The sequence below is a fragment of the Camelus dromedarius genome, chromosome 24 (genome assembly GCF_036321535.1).
Source record: "Camelus dromedarius isolate mCamDro1 chromosome 24, mCamDro1.pat, whole genome shotgun sequence".
NCBI lineage: Eukaryota > Metazoa > Chordata > Mammalia > Artiodactyla > Camelidae > Camelus > Camelus dromedarius.
Genome location: NC_087459.1, coordinates 6,008,937 through 6,023,981, shown reverse-complemented (window position 1 = coordinate 6,023,981; position 15,045 = coordinate 6,008,937). Strand labels below are relative to the sequence as shown.

Sequence of the window (15,045 nt, the reverse complement as noted above, 5' to 3'; positions counted from 1 at the left end):
CTCAGCCCAGGCTTTCTGAATCAGAATCTCTAGGATGGTGCCCAGGATCTGAAGTTTGATAAGCATTACCAACAACTATGATACACACCACAGTCTGACGTCCATAGAATATTTAGACTCTTGGTTGGCGGGGCTTCATAGGTGATGAGAGATTCAGGAGCTTTTCATTCCTACAGGACATATCACTGATTGCTCTTGCAAAGCCAGCATTTCCCCTTCTTTCTTCCTGGGGACATGGAGAATATAGAAGACGCTGCCATTGCCTCACACCCCGCAACCTCAATCCTTAGGGGCTTGCATTCTGGACTCCCAGATACCAGCACCATCACCTGAGGACTCTCTGTGACCAGTAGTTTCCACTCTACCCATGCCCACGAAAGGCTGGAAGGAGCACTGGATTATCATTCCTGCTGCACTAACCCTTAACCAATGACTGACAGGAATCAGTGTATCAGTTCAAGCTTCTTTGCCCCCTGGGTGGGATAATTGTGGGGAGTGTGTTCTGCCCTGGCTGCCAGAACTTTTTTAGTGGAATTGACCTGCACTGTATTAACTTGGTTGACAACACACTTACTGTTCTCTCCTGCCCCTTCCCCAGCTTTCTTCCCTACTCTCTTACCATTGTTTCCAAGTTTCACCTCCCAAATTCACACTTGCACTCAAATATGTGTCTCAAGGTCTGCTTTTAGGCGGACCCAAAAGAGTGTCTACAAATTAATTCAGCAGGACATTTTGAACCAAGCCTAAAGTTATGGTGTGGGGAAACTCACAGAAGGGAGAAGCAGAGAAATTGTGGAAACGTGCTTCATGAGAGTTCACTTCTGACCAAATGCCCAAAGTGTCTCCTTTAAACGTTTATATTCAGCTTCCAGAATCCCAGATTTTAGCCATTGACCCATATTAGCTCATATTTCCTCCTATTAGCTGCTATAGATTCTTAAAAGAGATTCTCAGTGATTTTTTTTTAAATTTAGAGGTTTGTGCTTCTTTAGCGAAGTATAAGGAATAAATAGAAATAATAAATGCATAAATGGAGAGCATAGTAATGCATACTCTGACCATGATTTACAGATATTTTACTGCTCCGAGCATCTATAACCCACCAGTAACCACTGCAAATGCATATTCTTCCTTGGAAGGTTGCATATTTCACCCTAAATGGCTTAAATATCTTTACTTATCCATTTGTAATAAAATGATGAGGACTTAAAGTAAGTGCATTTGAAAGAAATCGATTGTCAATACTCTTGACTGCTAATACATGGAACATTTTTCCCCCTGAGGTGTTAGTACATTAAAGCAAAACTATTTATGTTCTGATGATAAATTCATTAACTATTTACACCTCATTGACTTACAACTTTTTTTTTTTCATGAGAAGATTCACTTTCAACCTTCATGGCTGACTTCAGTGGAACTACTGAAAGCAGAGTTTATTTTTAAGAAATATTGTTAGTAGGACGTTAGAATACGTACAGAATTTTTCTGTCTTTTTGGCCTTTGAACTCTCTATACCTGAAGAGGGGTTTTGAGATGCAGCAAAGGATACTATAGCCCTGAAGTCAGACTTCCAAGAATTTAAAAATGAGATTTTGAACTTGTAGGCTTTGAAAATTTGGTTTTTATCTCTGAGCCTCAGTTTCTTTATCTGTAAGATGGGAATTATAATCCTACTTGCCTTATAGAGCTTCTCTGAGGTTAGGTGTCATACCTGAGACTTGGCATAGAGAAAGTTCTCAAAACTGCTTTTATTTTTCTTCTTTTTTTCTCCCCTCAAGTCCTAAGCAGGTATAATTACTTCTTATTATCTTATCCAGCAGGAGTATAAAACTGGCCCCTGACTCCTAGTTCGATTGTGCGTGAGTGAAATTGGCAAATGCTGTCTTGATGGGTTATCAAGGAGTGTGGTGATTGTGTCCTCTTTATTAGTTTGGGGCAGTCTGGGTGTTGGCTGGAACACTCAGCCACTATGAAGAGTTTAGAGGAATGAGCTCAAACCGTTGGATGTGGAGAAAGCAACGGACTTGCCAAGATTGCGCTGCATTTCTTAAAGATCCTCCTGCTGTAGGGCTGTTACGGAGAAGACACAGTTTACTCTGAGCAGTGGCCTTGGGCCAGTCACAGTGCTGGCAGACTCCACATGGGTCAGACCCTTGAATTCTCATGACCACCTGGGGTCAGAGGAGTCATGGCTGAGCTGGGTTTGTTGTGGGTTAGAGGTTCTTTTCACAGAAAGAATTCAGAAATAAGACACAGAGGTCAAGAAAGCAAAGCAAGGATTTATTAAGGGAGGGATGGTACGCTCTCAAGGAAAGAGCTAGCCGACCCAGTGGGGTCGCTTCCCTGAGTGTCCTTGGCAAGCCCGTTACGTGAGTGTGAAAATGAGTGGGCAGAATATTCACTGGCAGGAGGTTATTTGGGGTCGTCCTTCCTGACCTTCATCCCAGCTCCACCTTCCCAGGTGGTGGGGAGGGGTTTTTTGTCCTTGTTTAGTCTTGATCAGGAAGTTGGATGAGGTCATAATGAACAAAAGGTTACTTTCGGATGGGAGAGTGTATCATAAGCAAAGGTTACATTTGAATGGAGGTCATAATGATTGAAAGGTTAGATTTGGATGGTGGGGATTCCTGTCTTGCCCCTCCCCTCTGCGTCCAGGACACCAGTCAACCCAGAATGTATGGGTTGTTTTTTTTTTTTTTTTTTTTTTTTTTATCAGTCTGGAGGATCCTTTCATCTTGGTCTGTCCAAGGATTCCCATTGTTCACAAGATGTATGGTTTTCTGCCCTTTGGCCCATGTGCCCCCTTCTCTGCTCATATCTAGCTACCTGCCTGCTCTAACAGCTTCACATTCTAAACCAACTATGTACTAGCCTGGTGACTAGGAGCCAGTTCCTTCACTTCTCTGGACCCCAGTTTCCTCATCTGCAAAATGTGGATAATGATAAAACCTGGTTCATGGAATGGTTGTGAGAACTCAGTGAGAATATGAGTGAAGGTATAGACCCTTACGCCTGGGACTTGGTAAACCTGAATAAACACTAATTGTTCTTACCCCATTACTAGGAGGAGTACCACTTCTTTGAGTATTATCAGTATATTGGTGAGGAAGCTTTTGACCAATGGTTCTCACCTGGGCCAGTTTTGCCCCCCAGAGGTCATATGGAAATGTCTGGAGGCATTTTTGGTTCTCAGAACTTTGGGGAGCAGTCAGGGGTGGTACTAGCATTGAGTAGATGGAGGCCAAGAATGCTGCTAAACATCCTACAGGACACAGGTAGCCCCCCTCTCCCCACCAGAAGGACTATGTGGCCCAAAATGTCAGTAGTGCAGAGATTAAGAAACCTTGCTCTTAGGCCACATGTAAACAGAACACAGGCTTTTGCAATAAGAGGTATATTGTCACAGGAACAGTGGATGCAGCGGTAGGGTTGTTTCGAATGTTGGTTGGTTTGGGAGCTCCGTAACCTCACACGTATTACTGGTTCCTTATTCCTCCCTGCCCTGTCATCCTCTGGCTAGTCATAAGAGATCTGTGTCAGATACAGAGATTATAGTCACACAAGGAAACACTGGAAGGACAAGAAAAATAATTTTTCCTGTGGCTTTCACTTAGGTTAAGAAAATGTTTTCAATAAGCGTAACAATCACCCCTTCCTGGATCAGATGACGTGGACCCTGGGACAAATCCTACACCAGTCACATGCAGGGAGCCGAGAATTAACATGCTTGTGGTTGGGAATCTCAATGAGAAATTACAGTGGGAAACTGCAGTGTCCTCTGTATTAATAGTAACTGTTATGACATTAATTCTGTTATCATCGTCATTTTTATCATTATCATTTTCATCATTATTATCATCATCATCTCCATTTTACAAACAGGAAGTGGAGGATTACTGATGTTTTAAAAAAATGTTGCTTGGTTCACATTGTTATTAAGAGGTAGATTCAGATCATGAAAAGAAACTGTCTTCCTCCAGAACTTTATCCACGTCTTTCTTAAAGACTCATTTTTTTAAAGATGTATGAAAGTATATTTCTTAAAGATATACCAAATGGCGTATAAACTAGCTTGCCCTGAACCGAAAACACAGCTTAGTTTCTACTCATTATTGGCCAAGCTTTTGGGATTCTTTGTAAACCTGATTCTGACTACGCTCAAAATATTTGCTTCCAAAATGTTTTTTGTATCAGCAGGCTCTCTTTGGTGCTGCAGATCATGGAACCTTCCTTTTTATTTATTTATTTTTTTTTAATTCTGAGACCAATGGACTAGAAATTCCTACTTTCATGATCATAAATCACCTACCTGGAGTATGAGCCCTAGCATACAGAAAGACAAGGTGCTTCATAATTCATGCTTCATGAACTCCGCTTTGACACAAAGACTTAGTTTTGAGTCCTGGCTTAACCCCTCACCAGCTCTGTGGGCTTGGCCAAGTCACAGAACCTCCTCCCTCTTTTAAGCTTTGGTTTTCTCATCTATCTTTAAAAAAACCCATAATAGTACTTACACCTAGCGCTGTATTGTGAGGATTAAATGAGATAATACAACTAAAGAGCTTATATAGCCGATGCCACGAGCTTGTGATTTTTATTGCTATTCTTCTCATCATGACTGTTCAAAATGTTATTTTTGTTACTCTTACCACTATCTTCATCATTATTTGGGGAATGTAGGCAGGGGAAGACAAGGGATGAGCCCAAGGAGACGAGGAGAAACCATCATGTTTACTATTTATTTAAGACACTTTTAAGCAGAGTGTGAAAGTTTGTATCTTTTCAGAAGAAAAGAATTCCACCCTGGACACTGGATGGCTCAGTCTCAGTACTAAATGCCTTGGTTAATATCAAGGCCCTGAACTACATGATAGATGGTGAGTTAGTTCAACCAATCAATAAGTATATATTGAGTATCTGCCATGTGCCCAATGACTGAGGGGGGAGTAGAGACTATATGGTGCAATTCATTCCCCTGTGGTCCTCAGACTGTTTTAATTAGTTCATTAGTTGACCCAGACTGTGATAAGGCTTTCAGGTAAGCCTGAAGACTGAGAACTTGAGGGCAAGGCAGGTCCTACACAATACTAGGATTGAGTGAAGAACTATATTGAATATGAATCATTCATAAGTAAATTTGAGCTGTACATCCTCTCTGTAGTGACTGTTATGGAAAGGTATCCTCTGGGAAGAGAAACCAAAGGATGATTGGCTACTTCAGTTTGTTTTAGTTTGCTTTTTTTTCACCCTTCTCCGATCCCGTCTAATATACCACTGATCGTCCCTAGAAGTCCAAGAGTACCTTGGAGTGACCTACCAATCTCCAGAACTCACTAGATGTTTACACTGACCATCTGGAAAAGTTCTTCAGCAAATATAAAATAATAAGGGGAAAATGATTCGTGAAACATCGGTGAAGGCAGATGTGCCCAGGCCGTGGACGCTGGAATTATGGCGATGGTAGTAGGTCTTGACAAGCCTTAGAGTCATCCTATCAAAAAGCTGCCTTGGAGTAAAGCAAGCATGCCTTGTCTTTCAACTCAGAGCCCTTGATGAACTTTCTCCCAGTTTATGCCTTCAGCCCCATTGTTCACTGTCTTGCTTCCCCCCCACTCCACCTTCCAGACCCTTGAACTCAGCATGATTCTATTTATATTGAACAGATTTGCTTTTCCTTGAAAGACCTATAGTCCGTTTGGCTTCAGACCGTCTCATAAGCTGTGTTCTTCTCCAGGACTGTCCTCCACCCAACTCTTTGGGTAATTCCTACTTATTTTTTATGTTTAGACGTGATCTCCTCTAGAAAGCAGTGCCTGGCCGTCCCCTTTTCACTCATGTCTGGTTGTGTACTCCCCATTCAGTACCGGCGAAAATCTTTCAAAACCCTTGCGATCCCTTATGTTTGTGCCTACTTATCATATTAGAATATTAGTTTGTCTTGAGTGCCGAGACCGTGTCTAGTTAATATACGGATTGGTTTACGTGAGAGACTAGCCTCTGGTAAGACACAGGCTTGATGGCTGAAAGAAGGCAGCACTACCTGAATGGATGAGCAGGTTGGCCTCTCAAACCATCTCATAGAGGTTTACCTGCTTAGACAGCAGTCGCCACAAGGGAGAAGGAAGGTTCACCAAACATCTGTTGAGTGTGTTATGTGTTTGGCCCCGTGCATTGAGAAAAAGTCTTTGACATCAAGGGCCTTTCAGTCTAATGGAAGAGAACATTTACAATAGGCAGAGACAAATGATATGATAAAGACATGGAGAGGTGCTCAGAGAGTTCAAAAGAGAGACACCGGTGGTATCTCATGTGTGGGATGGGGGCTGGCAGGGAGAAAAGTGATGTTCAGATGGAGAGCTAAAATATAGATAGAAGCTGTCCAGGAGGAGAGAGTCCGCGGGAGTATGCCAGCTTGGAGAAACAGCACATGCAAAGGACTGGAAACAAGCAAGGGAAGATCGTCTCTGGATCATAAGATGGATGTAAAGTGGGAGCCAGAAAATCCAGGAGCTCATGCAGAAGACTTTTAGACTTTATCTGGGGGAGGAGGGGCAAAGAGGAGCTGTGAGGAGATCTGAAGTTTGAAAGTGAAATGATGCAATTTACGCTTTAGATGAATCTTGAGCATTTTGAGTAGGGCTAATGTTCTCTCAGTCAAGTGTGAGGCCACATGTCGTTCTTTCCTGCCAGTTTTATAGAAGACACCATTTTGACGTCTGCTGTTTTTAAATTGTGAAGTATCGTTCACGTCCAGTAGGAGGAGCCAAAAGCCCCATAGTCTGGGCCACCAGGGCTGGGCCCTCCTTGGCCCTGGTCTTAGGAGCTGTTTACTTCAGCACTTCTCAGGACTTAGAAGTGGCCCGGCTCAACCTGCAGGGATGACAGAAAAGCTCTTCTTGGAATGCGAAAGGTCAGGGTAAAAAAGAAACGAATACTTTCCAGATGAATAGCATAATAGCGTGCTGTATTGATCTTTACTCTAATTTTGTTTTAAATTGTAATGAATGTCTCCCCCACTCATATTAAGCTTTCTTAAGCCACAAAGCCACACAGCAACAGTGAGTCATGCCTGACACTCCTTGCTAATACACCTAAGCCTGTATCTACTGCAAAATAAATAAGTCAGAGTCAATACGGACTGACCTTGATTTTGAGATAGTTGAATATGTTTTATTTCATTTCCAACAGGAAAAAATGTATATTAAAAATAATAAAAGCACCCAGTGATTACCTATTTTTAATGAAACAACAGCCAGTGTTTCTGCCTTGAATGATTGCATTCATTTTTCCCCCTTCTGGAATAAAAATGAAGGAGCACAGAGAAACAATTCCTGTTGGTGAATTTGCACAGAACATTATATTTCAACCGAACTTCCCATTAACTGCCATTTATTTCTTCTCTCATTATTGATAATTTGCTTTTAAATTGAGAATACCTCTTTTACAACCCATCTCATCTCCCTGCACGGCTAGACAATTGCATTTAAATTCGGTGGTTTTCCCATTGTAAACAGTTTCTGGGGGAAATGATTATGATGTTACTAACCCAGATTTATGGCTTCCTTGTGCTTTCACTGAAGGATAAGAGACTAGTATAGTATAAAGAAAAAAGAAAAGTTGTCTACATACAAATATATTATTATCAAAGAGAGTCCTCAGGAAGCATCTGGTAAAACCAGCCCAAACTGCAAATTCGCCTTCTGGGGCCAGTGAGAGAGATGTCTTTCTGGATTTTGCGAAGTTACTGTCTCAAATGAGGATACAATTTTGCATTAAAAAAAAATCCACTTGTAGGTAGATGTTCCCTTTCTTTATTTTATTCTAATGTTGGAAGAAATCCTAGCCTGACAGGATGGCAGAGGAACTCCTATGAGTCGGCTATTTGGTGGGCACTTAGGAAATACACATGGTACAAAGCAATACCTGTAACATGGTCCCTACTTTTGGGAATCTTACAGTCTTACCTGGAAGAGGCGCCATAGGGCAAATGCAAAAACAATCAAAGGATGGGGCAGGAAAATGAACATGAACTTCACAGTAAGGGATCAGGCTTAAAACCTGGACTTGTTCAATCCCTTCTGCCCCCCAGAAGGAACAGTGGGGCAGTGGTACACCTTACAGAAGTACGTGTTGCCCAGGAATCCTGGTTCCTTGCCAGCTGTGTGACCTTGAGCAAATTAGAACTCTCTAGACTTCAAACTTTCTCATGCAACAGTATCACCTAAAATATCTTGAAATAAAAGCAGAGTTTCTGAATCCAAGGTGGGGCTCAAGAAAGAAGAAATATTGCTGCTTTAACCTCTTTAAGCCTCTGTTTTCTGATCTGTGAAATGCACAAACCTCCAGCAAGTACCTACTTCATTGAGTTATTGAGAAAATTCAATGTAAATACTTCAAACAGCAGCTCGTAAAAGTGAGTCCAGAGTGATAGGATTTATTCAGGAGTCACAGGGCTTTTGCCTCTAAGGCAACTGCTAAGAGGACACTCTCTAGACCCCTCTAGAGTCATCAGCGCCCCGTGCAGGGTTAGGCAGCCCGCCAGTAAAAGAGGCCAGGGACACATAGCCCAGGCCTGTACGCACCCACTTGCACGGTGTCCGTGGGGCCTGGATAACTTTTTGCATCTCAGACAGGGCTCCATCTCTGCCTGGCCTCAAGATTTCCCAGACCAGAAGTGGACTGGGGCAAGAAAGCTCCTCCAGTTAGCATTTCTCTAGGGGATTCGTCTACTTTCATTGGGGAGAGGGGATGGTGGGGGGCGCTGGCGCTCAGTGCGTGAGCCCACTTGGGACAAGGACTTGGGGATGCCAAAGACCTGGGCTCATTACCCTCACTTCCAAATCTCACCCTGTCACCGCAGGAGACCGAGGCACTAGGTCGCGTGTCCGCCACCACCCGCTGGAATCCGGGGCTGCACGCGTGACCACGGCGGCGGCGCTGGCAGGGAGAGGGGGAGGGGGCGCTCCCTCGAGCTCGGGATTATTTTTGGCTCCGCAGCCGGGGCTGCTCGCCGCCTGTCGCGCGCGCTCACACACACATACACACACACACAGAGACACGCGCGCACACGCACACACATATGCACACATTTGCTCGCTCGCTCTCTCGCCCTCCTTTGTTTATTTTCTAATCCATATTTTTGTTTGAGGATCTCTTCTTCACTCTCTCCCGCCTGCCTGCCGGCGCTCTCGCGGGCCAACCGGGCGCACACCGCTCCCCTCTGTCACCCCAACCCTCCTCCCGGTCTCCCCGAGCGCGGGGTTTGAAGGTCACCTCCTTTCCACTCCCGGTGCGAGCCGCGCCGCCACCGCCTCCTCCAGCTGGAGCCGGCGGCACAGGCTGCGCTGCCCTGAAGTGGTTCTCGCAGCCGCGGCGGCAGCGGACGGAACCCGGGGTCCGCGCAGGGTGGGGAAACCCGAACTCGCGGAGGGGAATCCCTCCCGCTGCGCCCCGGCCCCCGGCTGCACCCGCGGTGGGGCGGGGGCGCTCTGCCAGCCCGCGAGCGGCGGAGGCGTCCACCGCGGCCGGACCCACGCGTGCGCCTCTCGGGCGGGAGGAGGAAGGAGCGAGCTAGGCACCCCGCATCTGGAGGGGACAGCCGTGCGCCCCGCCCCTGCGTCCGGAGCCAGAGAACTCCGAGCCTCCCACCAGGCAGAGCGCGGAGGAGCGGACCGCGCGCCCCGGGACTGAGAAACCTTGCGCTCCAGAACCCCCTGGCCGTGGCCGGCGGGGCCCAGCGGTCCTGACCCGCGCCGCGCCCAGCTGCGCCCAGCCTGCCGCCCAGGCAGGGGCGCCAGGGCGGGGCTGACCTGCCAGCAAAGTTGCGGACAGCGTGGGAGAAGCCAGCACCCCCTTTCGCCGCCTCCAGCTCATGGTGAGTGTGGCTGGGGGTGCAGAAAGCGCAGGGGAATTGGAGGGTCTGGGGCCAAGCGGAAGGCGACCGGAGCCGGGCGCGCCGCGAGTTTTAGGTAAGTCCAGGCAGAGTCACCACCCCTGTGCCCTCCTTGACCTGGCCAAAGGAACCCACAGAGGGGACTCTCTGGGTACTCGAGAGCTGGCTTCCTCTCAGCGCCAGGCTGGGTGCGCTGGACTGGGAACTTTTTTGGTGTCGTGGAGAGATCTCCCTGCACGTCCTCTCGGGGAGGGGGGAGCTGAGATCAGGAGCACCCTCACCCCGCTCATCCTTCCAGAAGCACGCCCTTCCTGGCCTCAGGCGCCCCCAGGAACGCCCAGGCTGCCTCGTCTGTCCTCCTGGGAGCAAGTCCCAGGGACAGGGAGCAGCAGGAACCTGCCTGCGCACTTTGGTTAGGTTTCCTGGCCGGTTGGAAGCGTGCACTTAGTGCGCCCCGGGTCGCTGCCTCTCCATCGCCCTTCACTAGGTCTGAGGGAGGAGGCACCTCGTGGCCTGGGAGGGGGTTTAGAAGCACCGGACGCTTTGTCGGAGGCGGGGAGGAGGAGGGTCGCTGAGCTGGAGAGACCATGTATGTGATTATGGGCACCGGGAGGGACGCCTAAAATGCCACTGCATTCGACCCCGGGAGGAGAAAGGGGCAGCCTAGGAACTCAGGACTTGGAAACTCCTGCTGCGCCTCTGGGTTTCTTTGGTGCCTTAGGGCACCTTCATCCTGGGAGGAAAGCCAGGCGGTAGCAGTTCTAGAGCAGGCCAGGGGTCGTCCCTTGTCGGCACCAGTTTCCTAACTATCGAGGCGAGGGAGGGATTAGCTGGTCTCTGCTCCCGTATCCCTGCTGCCCCGGGAGCCACCTGATTGGGATGCACCTGGAGCCTTTGAGGCGTCAGTTCCTATGGTCCCGGCCAGCCCGGAAGCCGCCCACGCGGAAAGGGAGGGGAAGACCCCGACCCGCCTGGCCCAGGAGCCGCCAACTCCATTCCCTGCCGCCAGGGGATGGGGGTGCCCCTTGCTCCTGCGCCTCCAAGGGCCTGGGTGCACCTACCTGCCTCGGAGCATTTGGGGCGGGGCTGCTCAAGGGTTTGGAAATCCGAGTCTGGCGGTGCAGGGAGTTGGTACCCCACCGCGGGTCTTCTCAGCTGAACTTGGAAAGAAGTGGGGGAGGTATCATGGAATAGCTTTGTCTGAGCTGCAATATGATACACTATAACTGGGATTTTCTTTTAAAATAATAATGATTGTATATGTTTATTATTATTTTTAAATCCAATGCGCCAAGAGGCCTGGCCTTTTCAGTACAGGTTTAGGACACGCCCCGGCCGGTGATCCCTCCCTGCCCCCTGTCCTAGTTCATCCACCCTCCATTTCCCATTTATCTTTGTTTCAAAGGAAAAGAGAGAGAGAGATGAGAGGGCCTGGATCCTTTCAATTTTTAAGTGACCACAGAGGGCTTGGCTGGAGCCACGGGTGAATTTGTTTTTGACCAAGGTCTTTTTCTTTAGAGGCAAGGACCTGGGCCCATGAAAAGGTAAAGGGGGCTCCGGCAGGCGTTTCGAGGGCCAACAGTGGGGCTGCCTACAGACCTCCATGCTTTCTGAGCTCATCTGGGAAGCACTGGGGTCTGGGGGAATCCACTGTGTTTTTTTCTCAGTTAATTCATGGCTGAATTGGGTTAGGAAGAAACCGGCATCATCCTTTACACTTTTTGACAGTACCATTAGCGTCCAGAGATAAGGCTAAGAAGTGTACAGGGCCCCTGGCTCTGCCACCTGTTCGCTGTATAACTTTGGGCAAATTACTTCACCTCTCTGTGCCTCAGTTTGTCCACCTGCCAGATGAAAGTTTCCGTGGTAGTATTGGCCTCAGAGGGTTTGGGGGAGAATTAAACAAAGCAGTGAGCACAGAGCAGGCTCTGGCACTTGGCAAGTGCCTGGGTGATGTTAGTTTTCCTTATTTTCTTTTATCAACTAGATTATTACTCTCTATTTTGAGTCTTATGACACCTGGTGGGATAGAAAAGCCAGGCAGCTTCCCCTACATGCACGCACTTTGTTTTAAACAACAAATCAAATGGAAACAGAAAGGGAGGTTAATCGTAAATGGAGTTTTCTCAACGGAAACCTCAGTCCCTCCAACCCTGACCTGCCCTCTTCCACTCTGCACATGTCCTGAGGAGGATCAGCGACATGCTGCCCACTGGCTGGGATGTAGGTTGGTGGCATTTGACAACAGCTCAACAGGCACCTGTACCCTGAAATTAAGTTTTTACAGCTGTTGTGCGTTTTTTTTTTTTTCTCTTCAATCAGCAGAAAGGCTTGCTTCCCCTCAGCTTTGTGGGATGGAAGTACCATCTTAGTAAACCCCAAATTTTCCTAGAACACGCTGTCTTTAAAGTCACCCCGAGATCTCAGAGTTTTCCATTCAGAAACGAGCCAAAACGTGGGTCTGGGCAGATTCCTCCTCCTGGAATTGACCCACTCTGCCCTATTTTCTCTTCATGATAATTGATGCTATTTTTTTACCTCCTCCTCTAATGTCTGAGCACAGGCCTCTTCGACATCCTCACGTCTCTGATGACTTTTTTTAAAACAAATTTAGCATTTTCAGTTCAAGCCATACCAAACCATTACATTTTATAAAATTCCTTTCAGGTAAGGTTTTTTTTTTTCCTCCAGGAAATTGGGTCTGCCCTGTAAAAATATGTCTGACATCTCACCTTTCCAAAAATTAGACCGTTTTATTTGTATCCTTTAAGCTGATGTATAGAGTAATGAACACATTCCAAGAGGGATATGGTATCTGACACAGAAAATACTTTGGGGACGCAGCGGTTTCCCAGCGGCGGGTGTGAAGACTATTGAAATCCAAGTGCATTTGCTCTGAAGGACAAGTTCATCTCCCTTCTGCCACCCACCCAGCATGGGAGCCACGAAGGAAGCCTGCTCCACAGATTAACACCAGTTGACTTTGCCCAAATCATCATGTGTCACATTCCCTTTCCCCCACATTGCCTGAGACAAGACTTTTTTGGGCCAAAGACCTCAGACATGGAAATGATGTTTTTAAAGAAGTTTTGAGGTGCTCCCCGATGATGCCTGCCTCCACTATTTAAAATCCTGCCTCGAGGCACAAGTATAAATATTAAAACTTTAATTAAAGAATAATCGGCGAGGGAGCCTCAAAACGAGGGGCACCAAGCTCTTTCGGATGACTTCCGCAGAGAACCTGGTTAGACCAGGTTGTTTGGTCTGAGGATTCTTATGAAAATGACACATGGAGTTATAAGGAGAGACAGCCATCCCCATAGCTGTGGTTGCTCTGAACACTATCATTACTAGTGGTTTGTCATTGGTTACCGGTCATAAGAGATGTGGGTAACTGTTGCCTATTACTGTGGATGGGGGTGTCTCTATTGGGGGAGGAGTGACTAATGCAAGAAATGTTTATCCAAAACATGCCACACATCAGATGTTCCGCTTGGGGAACAAGGCCCGTGAGAACATTGCCCCCTTGGAGCTTCTTTGGTGGTGGGGGAAGCCAGACAATAAGCAAGGGATGGTATTACATTTTTATGAGGATAATGACAAGGGTTACAAAAATGATAGTGTGACAATATGATAAAGAGTGATGTGGAAGGGCTTTCGGAGGGGGAGAGATTTGAGCTGAGATCTAAGTGAAAAGAAGCATTTTGAGGTGTATCAAGTGATACATTCATCCAGTGTTTCCTGAGCACCTACTGTGTGCCATGCACTATTCAAAGCACTTAAAATACACAGTGATCAGATGGAACACCCCTTCTAGAGTGTTTTTCTACCTGTAGAGCATTTCAGAGAGAGGGAACAGCAAGTGCAAAGGCCCTGAGGTTGAAACAATGATAACATTATAGGGATGAAGTTGGGTCCTATAGGCCCCTGAGGCCTGATAAGGAGTCTGGCTGTTCTTCCAATGAAGCCTTTGGAACATTTTATGCAGAGACCAGCCATGATATATTTATGGCTTACACATTGTGGGACACACCGTCAGATTTTTTTAAGAAGAGTAAATAAATAAGCATGTCTTCCTGGCCAGCCAGAGTTTGTCTCTAAGTTTCAGTCAATCTTCATAATCAGATTTGGTCTGTGGACTTTCTGGCATCTGGAAGGCTAAGCACTATAGCATCTAAGAAATTCAACTTTTTTACCTCTCTCCTTTGGGAACTTAGAACCAAATCCTTCATCCAAGACAGGAGATTAGTTTATAGGGAAAAGGAACCCCAGGTTTCTCAGTAGTCCTCATTGTGCATGGCTGAACACTAGCAGTTATCTGTATACATTATCTATTTAGTTCTTTCCCTAACCATTCCTTCAAAGAGGCAGCATGCTCCCCCTCCCTGGAGCCCCATCACACACACACACACACACACACACACACACACACACACACACACACACACACACACACACTCACTCACTATTCCCACTGGCTTGGCTAACATCTCTCCTGCATACAGATCCCTGTTTTTGATCATCTATTCTAGAAGCTTCCTTTTCAGAATGTGGCTGTATTTTTCTCCCACGAGTGGGTGTGATGATGCAGATTGACAGGCAGAAGTCAGTTGCTTCCCAAGAGCTCTGAGCGCCCCTGGCAATTGTCCATCTTTGCAGGCTTTCCTGGCCTTGGACGGTGGTAATAAGGTTTGAAGGAGTGTTTGGACATCTAGACTGTTCAACTTTCTTCCCACATCTGACCCCCCAGACCCATCTCTCTTTATCTCTCCACAGCTCTGGAACTCTGTCAGTGCCTCTTAGATGAGCTGTGATGTTAATAGTAAGTTTATGTATTTTGACTGCTTCCTGGACAACACAAGCTGTGCTGAGCACTGTCTGCGTGGCTGTGTGTGGCTGTGTCTTCCTGGCCTGGAACAGTCTTCCCCTGCCCCCAGCCCCATAGCTCACCCTGCTCACTCCCTGCTCATCCCTCAGGTTACAAGTCGGAGGGCCCTTGTCTAGGGAGACCCTCTGTCTTTCCCGTGTGGATTCCCCTTCCTCACAGCCATCCCAGGAGCAGCTTTGGATTTATTTGAGTGGTTCTGTTTTAATCTTTCTCTCACTCCACCCGGTGGTGAAGTCAGGTGGCCGTGCACACACCTGGTCTGGAC

The 15,045-nt window shown here is 47.0% G+C and overlaps 1 protein-coding gene across 11 annotated transcripts in view; it reads left to right on the top strand.

Annotated features, from left to right (window-relative positions):
• Positions 1–15,045, top strand: part of RBFOX1 (RNA binding fox-1 homolog 1) — a 1,985,071-nt gene that overhangs the window by 579,475 nt on the left and 1,390,551 nt on the right. The window contains exon 1 of one of the 11 annotated variants that reach the window (XM_064478207.1): positions 9,396–9,874. The exons of the other annotated variants lie outside the window; for them this stretch is intronic. Coding sequence (XP_064334277.1) covers positions 9,872–9,874 — 3 coding nt within the window. The 5' untranslated portion in view covers positions 9,396–9,871. Of the gene's footprint in view, positions 1–9,395; positions 9,875–15,045 lie in introns of those variants that run through there. 11 annotated transcript variants of the gene reach the window in all.